A 15,451-nucleotide genomic window follows, 5' to 3' on the forward strand; every position below is an offset into this window, starting at 1 on the left:
AAAGAAATGCTCACCACCTTTTCTCTACCTTTAAGTCTCTCTTAAGTCCTCCTGCTGCTCCAAGACCTTTGTCATTCTCTCCTGATGATTTTGCTTCCTTCTTCTCTTTCAAAATCACCAAAAGACCACAACGACATCTTCTGAGTCTCCTCTGTGTCATTCTCCTATATCATCCTTCAATACTGTACATGACTCAGACATTTTAGACCCCGGTGATCTGGACCCCATTCCTTCACCTCTTTCTACAGTCCATCTCTACTTCTTTGATCCCCTTTATCTTTTCTCTTTTCAACGCCTCACTGACCCCCGGTATCTTCTCTACTAATTTCAAGATGTCTTGTTGAACCCTTATGCTCAAAAACCCTCTCTTGTCCCATCTGCCCTTGAGAATTACCATCCTGTGTCCATTCTGCCATTTCTGTCCAAAACCCTAGAACTCATAGTTCATAAACACCTCTCTTCATTTCTCTCTGACTATAATCAACTAAATCTACTTCAGTGTGGATTCTCCAAGGGTCCCTCTACTGAGACTCCACTGCTTTCAGTCACAAATGCTCTTAGATCTGCTCGAGCTCCTTCTTCCTCCTCTGTCCTCATCCTCCTTGCCCGTTCATCAGCCTTTGTTATGGTTCACCACCCCCTGCTTATCTCTTATCCTAATTAAATTGGAATAAGCGGCTCTGCTTTGAACAGGTTCAAATCCTCCCTCTTGGACCAATCCTTTTGTGTCTCCTGGTCCAACTCCTTGTCTTCTTGACAGAACATTTCTGCAGATGTGCTTCAAGGACTGGTGTGGGTTCACTATTCTTTTCCTTGTACATTTGTTCCTTTGTCAATGTTACTTCATCTCATGGCTTCTCCTACCACCTCAATGGTGGTGACTCACAGATCTCCTCTCATTTCTCTCTTACAGTCCACTGCTTTCAGCCGAGATCTTCAGTTGCCTCCCTGACATCTCAATCTGAATGAATGATCAGCACCTTAAAGTGAGGATCTGATCAAAGACTTTGTAATCAGAAAAAAGTAAGAGAACACTTTTCAAATATACTGTAAATAAAGTGGAAGCATACAAATAAAACATTATTTTCATCTGACTGTAAATTTTCTTTCATTTTGAAAAATAACATTTTATTTTACAGTTAATTATTGTTTATATTTTGAATTAGATATTTATGGGGCCACCAAAATCTATTAAGGGCTTGAATCCAGCAACATCCCTGTATTATTTTTTAATCCTTTTTATGTGTAAATTTTCTTTGTTGTGTAATAAAAATTAGGAAAGTAACCTGCTTAATAAAGCCCTGAAGACACAGCCTATGATGAATCTCAGCAGAACAACAAAGTATTTCCATAATATTCTCATTATGGTCAACTAATATGGAACTGAACTGACAATACAGCCCTGTCAGCGGAGGATCAGTATGCTCAGTTCAGATCGGGCCATGTCGTAAAGTGGAGTTTATTTTATTTTCTTCATTAAGCACATGTGCAGTGCGTCACATCAACTCAGATATGATATCACACACTCCATAAATTATTAACGCTGTGAGCATGTGCAGTAATCCTAAACAGCACGGCTCGACAGATAGCACGTTACAATAAAGCACTGGTCATAAAAAATACAGCAAAACCTCCATTGGAGAAGTCTAATCAAAAATAGAGACCATATATAAAAATGAGAACAGCTACTGAAGAAGATCTGAAAAGGTGAATAAGTGCCATGTCGTCAACGCATGTCTCGCTATAAACAGGTTCAGTTTCCATGTCCGGCTCATGAGAACTTCACAGTACTGATGAAGCATTCATGTCGAGCACTAATGGAAAAGAAAATGAAATGAAGGAATGTGATTGTCAACAACCGGCTACTCAAACATTTATGCCACTACATACAGTTAAAGAGTCCACACAGACAACATGCTGCAGCTTTGGCAGGACGTCACACAGCACAGGAACATCAGAACAATCCAGACGAGAACAGGCCATTCAGCTTAACAAAGCTTGTCAGTCCCATCTGGTGAATTCTTCTAAAATAACATCAAGTCGAGTTCTGAAGGTTCCTAAAGTCCTCCTACCCACCACACTACTTGGTCTCTTATTCCATGTCTCTGTGGCTCTCCGTGTGAAGAACAACTTCCTAATGTTTGTCCCACATTGACCCTTAACAAGTTTCCAAGTGTGTCCCCATGTTCTTGATGAACTCATTTTAAAGTCACAGTTTTGATCCACTGGACTAATTCCCTTCATCATTTTAAACACTTCAGTCAGGTCTCCTCTTAATCTTCTTTTGTTTAAACTGTAAAGGCTCTTTCCTCATAACTCATCCCCTCTAGCCCTGAATCAGCTGAGTTGCTCTTCTCTGGACCTTTTCTAGAGCTGCTATGTCCTTTTTGTAGCCTGGAGAACAAAACTGCACTCCCGGCATATTAAAATGGCAGTCCGCTGGCCACCTGCAGTCCAGAAGCAACCTCTGATTGCCCAGCCAGTGGTCCAACCAGAAACTCAGAGACAAACTGAGAAAGACACATTTTGTAAGCGTTCAGAAATTCCTCCATGAATTCCTACAATAGTACAGAACATGAATACAACAGTCTGTGTAGTCCAGCAACATTCAACCCACAATGCAGTGCATTTTTGTGTAACTCGAGGTGGGGTTAGTAGTCTATGATACTGTGACCACCTGTCCAACATAAGGTTGATATTCTTTGATTTTGGAAATTCTGTATTTGTAACTTTAAACTATCAAGCACAATATTATGTAGTACAGGTCACCAGTGCAAGTGGCACAATGGTAGCTCCACTGACGCCATTAAGGAGATCATGGGTTCGTGTCCTGGGACCTCCTTATGTAAAGTTTGTAAAGCAGTTTGAGTTGTAAGTAAAGCACTCTGTAAATGTAAAGAATTATTATTATAATTATACTTGACAATTTGTCAATTTCAAATTTTAAAACGTTATGTGTTTGCGACAAATAAACCAACATGTAGCGCTAGGAGTCATGGCCTCTGTGTACCTTCACAGTCCTTCAGACTTGATCTGAATGCAATGTATGCGTACCGCCACCTTTATGTTAATAAACTGGTCACCACCCACGTGACTGTCTTTGAACTGGACGCCACAGAGTGACAAAGGAGAAACAAAGGCAGAAATCAAAGCGCTGTACGTGTGGAATGGCCGTCTACTCAAGTTCGGCGATTCGAGAAGGAAACGATTAAAGGAATACAAGGACAGGAATGAATAGGAGCCGGCGGTGTGACTGGGTGCTACAAACTAAAATTTGGGACTCAGCCACGTGAAGTGAACCGCAGATACCAATGAACAGCAGTGGTAGGTGGGTGGGCACAGGGGGATTCCAGTCACTCAGGTGGTGATTTAAACAAACCTCCTGTGTGTCCCCTCAGAGTGCAGTAGCCATTGTATTCACGTGTGTTAGTCGCTGTTATTACTTGTCATGGCTTTGTGCACTGTAAGAAGATGCTATATAGTGCCCAACCCGAAACAGATTGGACATGGGAGGCAAGTGTAAAATAAACCAAATACTTTTCATTTTCTTCCCCTGTGGGCGCACGTCTTCCCCGTAACCCACAGGCAATACAAAATCCCAAACACAAGCACACCACTCATGCACCGCACTTTCTCTTCCTCCTTAGTACCACCACTCTTTCCAAGCAACCTTGTCCTCCTCCACCCGACTCTGGCCGCTGAGTGGTGGTCGCTGGCTCCTTTTATAGTTCACCCTGAAGTGCTCCAGGTGCTTGATCACCGAGTTCCGGCTGCACTTCCGGTGTGATGTATATGCTGCCCACATGGGATCAGGAGTCCCAATTACAGCATCCAGGGGGAGGTATTGTAGTGTCCAGGGCTGCGCCCCCTGAATACAGTGTGGCATGGACGCCAGCCGCCTGCCACAGCGCTGAGAGCTTTGAGAGCAGTGATAGTGCTTGGCTAATCTGTTAAATACACTTTGTGATGTGCCTGGGTCATATATGACCAAAATATTTATTTTATTTCAAAAGGGAAACAAATGTTATTGCTAATACTGTGGACTTTTTTTTGATTTCATGAACTTTGAAATACACCTGGGTCATTTGTGAGCAAAATGTTTATATGTTTTAATTTCAGAAGTTGAAAAAAAAAACAAACAGCATTGCTAATACTTCAGATTCTGTTCAGTTGTAGCTTTTAAATTGTTTTTAATGCTCTTTTTGATGTGCCTGTGCCAGATGTGACCAAATTTAAAGAGTAACAATGAATAAACATGACTTGTTTTTCAGCACATTCATTTGTGTTGGTTTAAAATGTGTCTGTTGTTTACTGGCCACTGAAAATGTCTGGCCCAGCTAAATTTCTTGGTTTTAAAATCTGACCCAACTGAATTTGTAATTGAATAACCGTGTTGTGCACAGGACTCCAGATGAGGTCTCACCAGTGTGTTACAAAGTGTGAGCAGAACCTCCTGTGACTTGAACTCCACACATCAAGGCGCTATATAACCTGAACACCATCGGGAAGTCGATAGCTTCCTAAATCCTTCTCATAAGGTGGACTTTAAATTTTCGGACCTCCCCAGAATTACACCTTGTGTACAAAGGAGAGTGAAATATCTTATAAAAGACTTACTAATAGGACTGGGCACTCTTAAAATAATAATAATGGCACTTTACTGGGATGTGTGGTTCCTCATAGACCACTGCTTGAACATGAACCATTTCATTCATCTACATATCAAGTGGGTTCTTTAGGCTTTAACACTAGAATTACCAGAGCCTACGAAAAAACTCGTAAATTCGTTGCACCTTAAATTGCGTCTTAAATCCGTTTGCACCTCTCCACCAGAGTCTTTTGTCATCTAAATGTGCTGATAAACACAAGCTACTAGCAGCCAGCTATTCCATCCCCCCACTGACTTAGAATGAACTTCTCCTAGCTCAAGCCTTGCCTTGATTTGATTATCTGGGATTGAACTGGAGTTTTAGAGTGGAAATAATATAGCGTTATTTGGAATACACGCATTTCATGTGTGTTCCGTTTCTATAGTAGTCTGTGCAAACACATTTTTAAAACAGAAACGTTTTTCATATTCTAATAGTAAATGACAAAATGTGGGCATAAACTATATAACGTATGAAGCCTGAAGTCCATATATCAAAGAAACACTTTCACAAAAGGTACAAATATGAGAACACGTGCGCTTTTATTCAAAAATATAACTGCACAAAAAAAAAAAAAGCCGCGTTAGCATGCCACATTGACATTCTTACTACAACCGCCGCGGTGGCGTAATGGTATCATTTCCTGACTGGGAATCAGAGTGTGGTGAGTTTGATCCCGCACTGCTCCACTTCGAGAAGTGAACTGCTCTTATTCTTACAATTTTAGAATAACAACATAAATTTGATTTCAGTCTGTAACAGCCGGTGTAACTTATGATACTGGTAAAGGTTAGCTTTTTTTTTTTTTTAATTCACTTTTCATTCTCGCTGTCGCATTCAGAATCAATCCATACAACCCCATCTGACACAGCTGTTTTCAGATAAATAAAAGTGCACTTTTATTCAAGACTATAACCGAAGAATAAAGAAAGCAAGTTACAGTTGGTGGTTGATACGACAGCTGGCGTGGTGCAATGTTAAGAACTGCTGATTTCCAATCCGTGCTATATAAAATCATCACATTCAAATATTGACAGTTCCCACACACCCAAGGTCCGCCATTCCTACATTTACGACATGTGTACTTGTTGCAGTGTACACACTTCTCTGTGCTATGGTTCCTATTACAGCGAATGAGCACCTGACACTGTACTTTCTTCCCTGGGGGAAGCTGAGGTCTTAGAACGGAAGTTTGTTGATGCTGTATCTTCTTTTCTTTTTCCATCGCCTTTTCCTGTAAGAAGCGACGACGAAGATCCTCTGCAAAGTGAGCCATGAACACTCTTCTTTTCTCAGTGGACCCCGTGCATGCCTTATACAGTACGTGTGCATTCATCGCTGCTAGGTCAAGGATGTTGTAGAACACAGCAACCGGCCACCTGTGTGTTCCTGTTCGCAATGAATAACAGCATACAGAAACATGTGGGGACTGGCAGGAACACTCAATAACACTGAATAAAAAGAAAATCAAGTGACGGTGAGATACGAAGAAGGCAGCTTCGCCAGCGTTTGTGTGTCAGAACCCTTTTGGGGGGGGGGGGGCATTAGTATGCATCGTGGTACACTGCAGAGCGTCTTTATTTGAAACCAGCTGTGTCAGATGGGGTTGTATGGATTGATTCTGAATGCGACAGCGAGAATGAAAAGTGAATTAAAAAAAAAAAAAAAAAGCTAACCTTTCCCAGTATCATAAGTTACACCGGCTGTTACAGACTGAAATCAAATTTATGTTGTTATTCTACAATTGTAAGAATAAGAGTAGTTCACTTCTCGAAGTGGAGCAGTGCAGGATCGAACTCACCACCCTCTGATTCCCAGTCAGGAACTGATACCATTACGCCACCATGGCGGTTGTAGTAAGAGTATCAATGTGGCATGCTAACGTGGCTTTTTTTTTTTTTTTGTGCAGTTATATTTTTGAATAAAAGCGCACGTGTTCTCTTATTTGTACTTTTTGTGAAAGTGTTTCTTGATATATGGACTTCAGGCTTCATACGTTATATAGTTTATGCCCACATTTTGTCATTTACTATTAGAATATGAAAAACATTTCTGTTTTAAAAATGTGTTTGCACAGACTACTATAGAAACGGAACACACATGAAATGCGTGTATTCCAAATAACGCTATATTATTTCCACTCTAAAACTCCACTTCAATCCCAGATAATCAAATCAAGGCAAGGCATGAGCTAGGAGAAGTTCATTCTAAGTCGGTGGGGGGATGGAATAGCTGGCTGCTAGTAGCTTGTGTTTATCAGCACATTTAGATGACAAAAGACTCTGGCGGAGATGTGCAAACGGATTTAAGACGCGATTTAAGGTGTGACGGATTTACGAGTTTTTTCGTAGGCTCTGGTAATTCTAGTGTTAAAAAGGCCCCTGTGAGGGCAAAACAGAATATCAGACTACCTAGCAGGGCACTGAGATGTCAGGAAAACCTGAAATTAGCCTGTGGTTACTGGATGAAGGGAGAGACCTTTTAAAATCAGGAAGCCATTGGGATTCCACATATCTACTTCATATATTCATAATGTGATACATTATATCACATATATGAATATACTAGGGGGCTCTGCCCCCTGCTCGCTTCGCTCGCCAACCCCTGGTGTTGGGAAATGACAAAGAGCGTGATGTATGAATGAGATATAGAATAGTGTGAAGGTGTAGATGATGCAAATAGAAAGCAAACAATAAAGTGTGTGGCACAGTATAAAGGGTTATTGGAAAATTTCTTTGTACACGCCGTTTAAGTGTAAAAGGTAATTGCAGGTCAGAACTTGTAAGGTCAATGAAGATGGTCATTGTCATGATCAGAGTCAACTTTGTCAGAGCTTAGAAAGAGTTGTGTCTCTCCAGGAAGTAATGCAATGACTTGGGTATTTATGTTTTCCACATTAATATTTTTTGGACATAATATAGTGCGTTGTGTTAAAAGGGGCATTTGGTCTAATGAGATTGCTGTTCCAAATGTCTCTGTAACTAAGTCGTCGCAGATAAAGGCTTGAGGAATTGTACTAATATCTGGGTGAAGTCTATCTGTATTGGTGAGTGTACCATCTCCCAGTTGTAATAACCAATTGTTATGATCTGGATCTGGACATCGCATGTTTTGTACTAACTGTATCTTTTGAAAGCAATGCTAATTGTTTGCGTATTTTAAGGTGCACTGAACAATAGCTGAGCGCATGGAATGTGGAACAATAGCTAAGCACTGTCTAAAATCTCCTCCTAATAAAAGTACCTTTCCTCCAAAGAGAATATTATTATTCATCAACGTTTGTAAAAGTTTATGAATGGTGTTGAGTAAGTGACTGGATGCCATTGTACATTCATCAATAATTAACAGTTTTGCAAGACGAATGTTATGTGCAGTGCCACTGTTCATGGTCATAGTGGATACTGATTTATAGGATCTAATGCAGTTCATAAAGTTTTCACTTTCAAGTACATTGTTAGTTAGAATTTTCTGTAGATATTCAGGATATGAATGTAAAGGAGGCAGTCTAATTTGACCCTTTTGACAACAACGTGTAAATTCATTACTTGTATTGCCAGTTGTTTCTTCAGGGAAGTTAAGTGAATGACAATGATTGCAAATTACATTCATTAATCCCAATGAATTTTCTTGAATAGTGGACTCATTATTGAACGTGTTGTCAGCTAACTGGCGCAAGCGTTTAGCAGGTGTCTGTCGTTGATGTCCGTGACGTGTATGTTTTGCTTGTGCCGTTTGAGAGGCGCGTCGTTGTATGTCCAGTATTTGGGACGTGTTGTTTTGGAGGTGTAAATGATTTGCCTGTGCTGTGTGAGAAGCCCGTTGTAGTTTACGGCGTGCATTGTTTGTATTGAGCCTTGCCCGTTTTTGTATGTCGGTCAGTTGAGCTTTCTCTTTTTGGAGCCTTGCCTGCTTGTTTTCCGGCATTCCAGATGCGCGGTGTAGACGTCTGCGTTTATTTATTTTGTCCCTTCGCTGCCATTTCTGTATGTCTGAGACGGGAGGTGTTTCGTTTTGAACCCGTGCCTGTTTCGATGCAGCACTGTGAGACGTGCGCTGCATGCGTCTACGTTCAGTGTGTCTGTCCATTTGGGTTCGTTTCTGTAACTGTGTTAGTTGAGCATTTTTTCTTCCAGAGTTTCAGAAGCGCGTTGTAGCCGACGTGTATTGTTTTTTTTCATGCGGGTTCGTGTGTTTGGTCCCGTTACCCGAGCCGTATCGTTTTGTACCCGTGATCGTGAATTCATGAATTGTTTGTTCTTCAGCGTTAGAAATATGGATAAGTAATAAGGAGGATCGCACTCACTGTTAATATGGAGCCTTTTCTGCGGTTGAACGGTTAATAGTGCCTCATTGTAATGAGATCCACTTATGCTGCATAGTGTGAACGTGTTGAGATGACGTATGTTTAATACGGACGGTTCATTTAGAAATGGGGCTTTGTGTGTCATTTGTTATTTATGTTACTGTGGTCGAGGGTCTGAATCATCGTTTTTGTGTACGTTTCGTGTCCTATGGCCGTAGTCTGTCCCGTTTCGTGCCCAACGGGCTTTGTGTGGTGCTCGCGGCTTCTTTTTTTTTGTGTGCTAGGGGCTTGTTGAATCCTCCTCTTTGTGTGTGTCCCGTTTCGTGTGCAATGGGTTTCGTGCGGCGCCGGCGTCTGACTCCTTTTTTCTGTGGTCTGACTCCTTTTTTCTGTGCGCGACGCCTCATTTCTTATTTTACGTTGCATTCCATCCGGTTCCCATTGCTTGCGGGGGGGGGGGGATTTGTGGGGCGCCTGCGCAGTACGTCTTTTGCGTCCACGGCCCATTGCCGGATGTCCCTGCGTCCATCCGGTTTACCATTCTCGGTTAGTAATGTGGATATACATAATATATACATAATAGTGAGACAGATATATAGAGTGGAAAGGCACTATAAAATAGATAGATAGATAGATAGATCGATCTATGGATCTGGTGGCACGGTGGCGCAGTGGGTAGCGCTGCTGCCTCGCAGTTGGGAGACCTGGGGACCTGGGTTCGATTCCCGGGTCCTCCCTGCGTGGAGTTTGCATGTTCTCCCAGTGTCTGCGTGGGTTTCCTCCGGGCGCTCCGGTTTCCTCCCACAATCCAAAGACATGCAGGTTAGGTGGATTGGCGATTCTAAATTGGCCCTAGTGTGTGCTTGGTGTGTGGGTGTGTTTGTGTGTGTCCTGCGGTGGGTTGGCACCCTGCCTGGGATTGGTTCCCTGCCTTGTGCCCTGTGTTGGCTGGGATTGGCTCGGGCGGACCCTCGTGACCCTGTTTGGACCCTGGTTGGAAAATGGATGGATGGATCTATGGATCTAAATCAAAAGTTCTTCCCGGAACCTTCATACAGTATGGATTTGGAAACTAACAATGACTCCTTTACATCATCACTCGGAACAATCACTTTGGCACCTTTATTTTTAAGCGTGGGGCTACAGTTCATGTATTTTTCATGCTTGTACAATAAATAAATACATTTCCGTTATGAAAATATGGTTCCTCCATGCATTTTATGAGAAACTCTTCTTCTTATTATTATTTTTGTTTTGTATATATATTTTTTGAATTTGGATTTACTTAATATGGAAATTAATGACAATCAGAGAAAAATCAGTTGTTTTATTAAAGATGAACCTTTTAGCACAAAGTGTCTGACCGCCTCTTCTCGATGCTTTGTACTTCAAACTTGTTTCGTTCAGTAAGGAGACGCCGCACAATTCATAACAAGGCGCGTCACGAAGTGGGCGTGGTTAGAATGTTGACAAGAATATCCGACAGACAGACACGAGAGCGCAGTTCAGTCAAGTCGTGGATAACGTCAGGCACGCTTTTATGTATGTACGCATTTTCTCGAAATATTTAGTTTTGTAAATGCCGTTTGCTACAATAGTTTAAAAAGTCATCTGACCAGCTTTATAAGTTTCGCTTTAACATTTGCGGTATTTTCATATAACGACTCGACGACCGTCGCCAGTTATTGCCGCAGTAACGTGACTCGGGGGATTCGCTGTGACTTTTATAATAATTTATTTATGCTTCCATACTGTGAACTCGCGATCAGAGTCCTGCGCGCTCTGATACAGTTGAAAGCTCCACGCATACGCATAAATCATAAGGCTTTTGACCCTCCGCCCATCCCTAAGTGCTCGCAATCAAAAGGTTGTGAACATGCATAGTAATCCTAGTCTGACCTCCTCTTCAAATCAACGTTTTAATTTCGCCTTCAACTGTTTAGCAAACTGTCACGTGTAGCTATGGTCGCGTGCGGCTGACGTCAGCCAGGGCGACGGCTACTGAAGCCATTGTAGCGACAGCTGCACGAGAGGAAGACCGGTTGGGGTAAGGAAGGAGTTTCAACGAGGTTAGAACGTTTTCCGGATTTTGAAGGCGCACTTTAGATATGTGTGAGTTTTAATTCGCTTCATTTAGACATACCGCACGCGACTTGAGTGACGGGCGCGCGGCGCGTTCGTGTTCTTCAGCAGCGATCTTTACTCGAGTTAATCCCCCTGTGGCTTCCCACATGCTGTTGCTGTTCATTGTTGATTGTCTCTGATTCACTTCACTCGGTCGAGTCCCATTTTTACTCTAAAGCACCGACAATCAACTTACTTCATACATCAAAAGACCGGAGTCTCTTTAGGATGTTCGGTGTGCTGTGGCCCTTTTTGACCTGCGCCACTGTGTTGTCAGTAGTGATGTGTCGTTCGCGAACGAGAGGAGCCGATGCCCGTCGAGCAGAGCCGAAGCTTCAGCCGCTCCTGCTCAGCTCTGCTGAAAATCCATTCGGCAGGGGCGGGACTTTACTTATATGGGCGCACAGAACATTGGCTCATAATGCCGGCTCGTTCACGAACAACATATCGGACTAGGATCGTACCATTATGTGAAAGAAGGAAGGGGGGCAGACGCGCTGCGACAGACAAGGAGCCAGATTTAAATGCAAGCGCATCGTGAAGAAAAAAAGATGAGTGACGAAATGAGTGAAAGCCGAAAAAGAAGCAGCATCTGGCTGCATTTCAGTGATATTGGAGACTGCAAAGCTAAGTGCAGAATTTGTAATATGAAAATATCCGTTAGAGCAGGGTCAACAACAAACCAGCACAGACATATAAGAACCACCCACCCATCCGTGCAACTGGAGGAGAGCGTGCCCTCTCTCCTGCCATCCACAGACCCTGGAAAATAACCAAGTACTTCTGCTGCAGCATCCACTGTCTTACCGAAAACTGCAGGTATAACACAGTCTTTAGTTCAAACCAAAAGAAGCACATTTATTCCAAAACAAATGACGCCAAACAAACAAATAAGTGTCGATGAGGAGCTGGCTAAAATGATAGCTAGCGACTTTTAACCATTTTCCATTGTGGAGGACAGAGCAGGCCCGGCCTTAGGCATAGGCGAAGTAGGCGACCGCCTAGGGTCCGGGGGGCCCCGGATCGACTCCTTGGTCTAATTTTCACGCATTTCACAGAGCTTCCAGGGGGGCTTCTGGACCCCCCTTTCACCTAGGACCCCATAATACCTAAGGCCGGGCCTGGACAGAGGATTTACAACTTTTGTACAGGCCTTAAACCCCATGTATGTTCTCCCTAGCAGAAAAACTTTGTCCCAAACAATTTATTCCATAACTATATACCTGAGGATGGAGTACAACACTGTGCTTTCAGAAACGACTGCTCTGGAAAAAAGGTAGCATTTAATGACAAGAGAGCTGTGGATGAGGCATTTCAAAGAATAAGTGCAGCAGCAGCAAGATGCAACCCCAGCAGCCTGTCTGCTCCTCCATCAAAGGGCCAAGAGGAAGAAATTGGAGCAGGTGCGTGTTCACAGGAACCACTATCTTCTGTTGTGTGGAGGCTCTTTGACGAAAGAGCAACAGGAGACACTGCAAGGAGAAATCCCACAGCTGATGCTATGCTGGAGTTGAGGTCCTATCTTGAGGAGCCCCTCATCCAAAGATCTGAAGACCCACTGAGCTGGTGGCAGGCCAAGGCTGCAGTCTACCCACGCCTGGTTGAGGTAATGGTAGGAAGACTTTGCATTGTCGCTACATCGGTCCCCTCAGAAAGAGTCTTCTCAAAAACAGAACAAATAATCACGGACAGGAGAAATCGCATCAGCCCATCTTAGCTGAGGCATCTGGCATTTCTGAATGCCAACCTGGCCTAAAAACATTTATTCAAAGAGTCATAGTGTTGTGTTGTTGTTGTTGAGTTTGGCCTTTATTTAATTTGTTTGCTGTGGTTTTGTGTTAAGTTGTTCATTTAAAGCTTTTATCAAAATGTTAAACAATAGTAACTGTGTGTTTATTGTAATGAAAAAATGCATAAAAGTACGTAATGTCTGAAAACAATGAATAAGAAATTGCTTATACACAAACCATTCATAATTGCTTAATTAGGCTAAAATATAAGCATCCAAGTGATACTAAACGAAGAGCCATTCGGGAGCCGTAAGAGCCGGCTCTTTAAAGGGAGCCGATCCAAAAGAGCCGAAGCTTTGAAAAGAGCCGGAGTTCCCATCACTAGTTGTCAGACCAAGCCAATTTATAGTTCATGTGAACCCCCAGGTACTTGTAGCTCTTTGACGTGCCTAAAGTCCACCAGCAGCTCCTTTGTCTTACTGATGTTGAGTTGCAGAGCACATAGAGGCCTGCAGTGTTAGGGGAGGACTGGACTGACAAGAATGAGTCAAACCTGTTGAAGATCTGCTTCAGTTCATTAGCTCTGTGCTTGTTACTCTCCTCTGCATGTTTTACAGCTGCCAGTGATGATCCTCACCCCATTCCAAACTTCCTTCATGTTGTTTTGTTGTAACTTGTGGTCATGTTTGTCTCTGTAGTGGGCTTTCCACTCACGGACCGGCTCTTCAGCTCTGACTGCACCCGCTTGATTTCATCCTTATCTCCAGACCTGCAGGTTCTCCTCTTCATATTCATTAGGCTTTCAATTTTTTTGTGATCCATCGTTTGTTGTTGGACAAACAGCACACTGCCTTTGTTAGGACTGTGTTATCTACACAAAGCTTGATGTGATCTGTGATACAGTGGCTGAGACCCTCCGTGTCCTGGCTGTGTGACTCACAAAGCATATCCCACTCAGTGTTCTCAAAGGCATTCTTCAGTGCCTCCTCGGCCGTTGTTGTCCATTCCTGAATGGTCCTGGTGGTGATTGGCTGCTGCAGGACAATGAGTTTATATGTGGGTATGAGCTGTAACAAGTTACAGACTGATTGGCATAAAGGTGGCAAAGCACCAGAGTTATATGCCTCTTTAACATTGATGCACAGCAAGTCCAGGGTCTTGTTTTCCTTTGTTGTATGGTCCACAAAATGCTAAAAAATCAGTGAGGGTGGAGGAAAGTGAAACAGGGTCAAACACCTCAAAAACTTTGATGAATGCACTGGGGGGATGGTCATTAGAGAGTCTGCTTATTACAGAATATACTGTGTCTGTTGTGATTGCCTCATCTGCCGAGGGGAGATATAAACTATTGGCACAATGGCATGTGAAAACTCTCAGCATATAATATGATTGTAAGGTCCTCCCCAGAGGCACTACATTCATGTCCAGTTCTTTAATAGTTATGTTTCTGGTGTTGCGCCATTTTTTCATTCACAAAAATGGCAAGTCCACCTTCTTTCTTCCTACCGTTTTCACTTCTGCTTCTGTCCACCCAAACGATTTTAAATCCATCCAGTGCACCCACAGAGTCAGCTGTTTCAGCTCTAAGCCTCGTCTCACTTAAGCACATGAGGCTGCTGAGTTTGTATTCCCTTGGGCTCCTGACCAGCGTTGAGAGCTCATCCATTTTATTCACCAGTGACCTTACATTGCTCATGATGACAGAAAGCAGCTATGGTCTGTGCTTCTTCTCTTGTTGTGGAGTCGGACACCTGCTCTCTTTACTTCAGTGTCCACTCTGTAGCTCTACTGGCAGCCCAGCGATTAGATCAGGCACTCTGGGAGACAAAGGGCGCAGGTCCAGCAGTTGCTGTCGCAGGTAGGCGAGTCAAACCTTCCTCACCACTTTGGTTATCCAAGTTCTGCAGAAAAAAAAAAAAATACAAACAAAAGTAAGCAAACATGGGTGCTGCTGTTACACGTGGCCATTCGTGGTACCAATGGATGTTGATTTTTAAAATCCATGCATTGCTTTAATGGACAATTACTGGTATATGAAAGCCAAACCAGTAATGCCTGTTAGTGAGTATTAGATAAGCTAATAGAGGTTTGTGGTTTGTGTTGCTGCCTCACAGTTCTAGCTGACTGAATTTGAGTCTCAGTCTGTTTTTAAAATCTCTATGCAGTTTCCATGTCTGCTCTTTTATTCTTATTTTCTCCACTTCTCTAAAGATGCTCAGGTTTAGTGGCCTGGCAAATGTAACTTGTCTTGGTGTGGTTGTGGACTTGAATGTGAGTGTACCCTACGGTGGTCTATAGCTGGCTCCTGACTTGTACAGGTACTCTGGTTTTTGTCCCAAATCCCAATAACTTCTGTTTGTATTTGTTTCGTACTGGACTATGGTTGTGAGATGAATGCTACATGTGACTTTATCATGCAGAGCCCAACCAGGCTGTGTGGGTCACCCCTGTGTACCGCTCTTCGGTGAACACCACTGTTAGGCCTGCCAACCCTTTCCTTGACATATTTAATACAAGGGTTAATAATGAGATGTTCTTTGTCTGGCCGCTCCACTGATGATTACCCTTAGCAAACTGGTCCTTCAGGATCTCACATCCTCAGAAAATGAAGACTGAGGCACACGAGACCTCCGCCATGGTAACAT

General features: G+C 42.9%; 1 protein-coding gene across 1 annotated transcript in view; it reads right to left on the reverse strand.

The window, feature by feature from the left end:
- Positions 1–11,200, reverse strand: part of LOC127526341 (gastrula zinc finger protein XlCGF57.1-like) — a 30,963-nt gene extending 19,763 nt beyond the window's left edge. The window contains exon 1 of the mRNA XM_051921639.1: positions 11,096–11,200. Within this exon, the coding sequence (XP_051777599.1) occupies positions 11,096–11,200 (105 nt within the window). The remainder of the gene's footprint in view (positions 1–11,095) is intronic.
- Between the last annotated feature and the right edge of the window lie 4,251 nt (positions 11,201–15,451).

The sequence above is a fragment of the Erpetoichthys calabaricus genome (assembly GCF_900747795.2).
Source record: "Erpetoichthys calabaricus chromosome 1 unlocalized genomic scaffold, fErpCal1.3 SUPER_1_unloc_14, whole genome shotgun sequence".
Classification (NCBI taxonomy): Eukaryota; Metazoa; Chordata; class Cladistia; order Polypteriformes; family Polypteridae; genus Erpetoichthys; species Erpetoichthys calabaricus.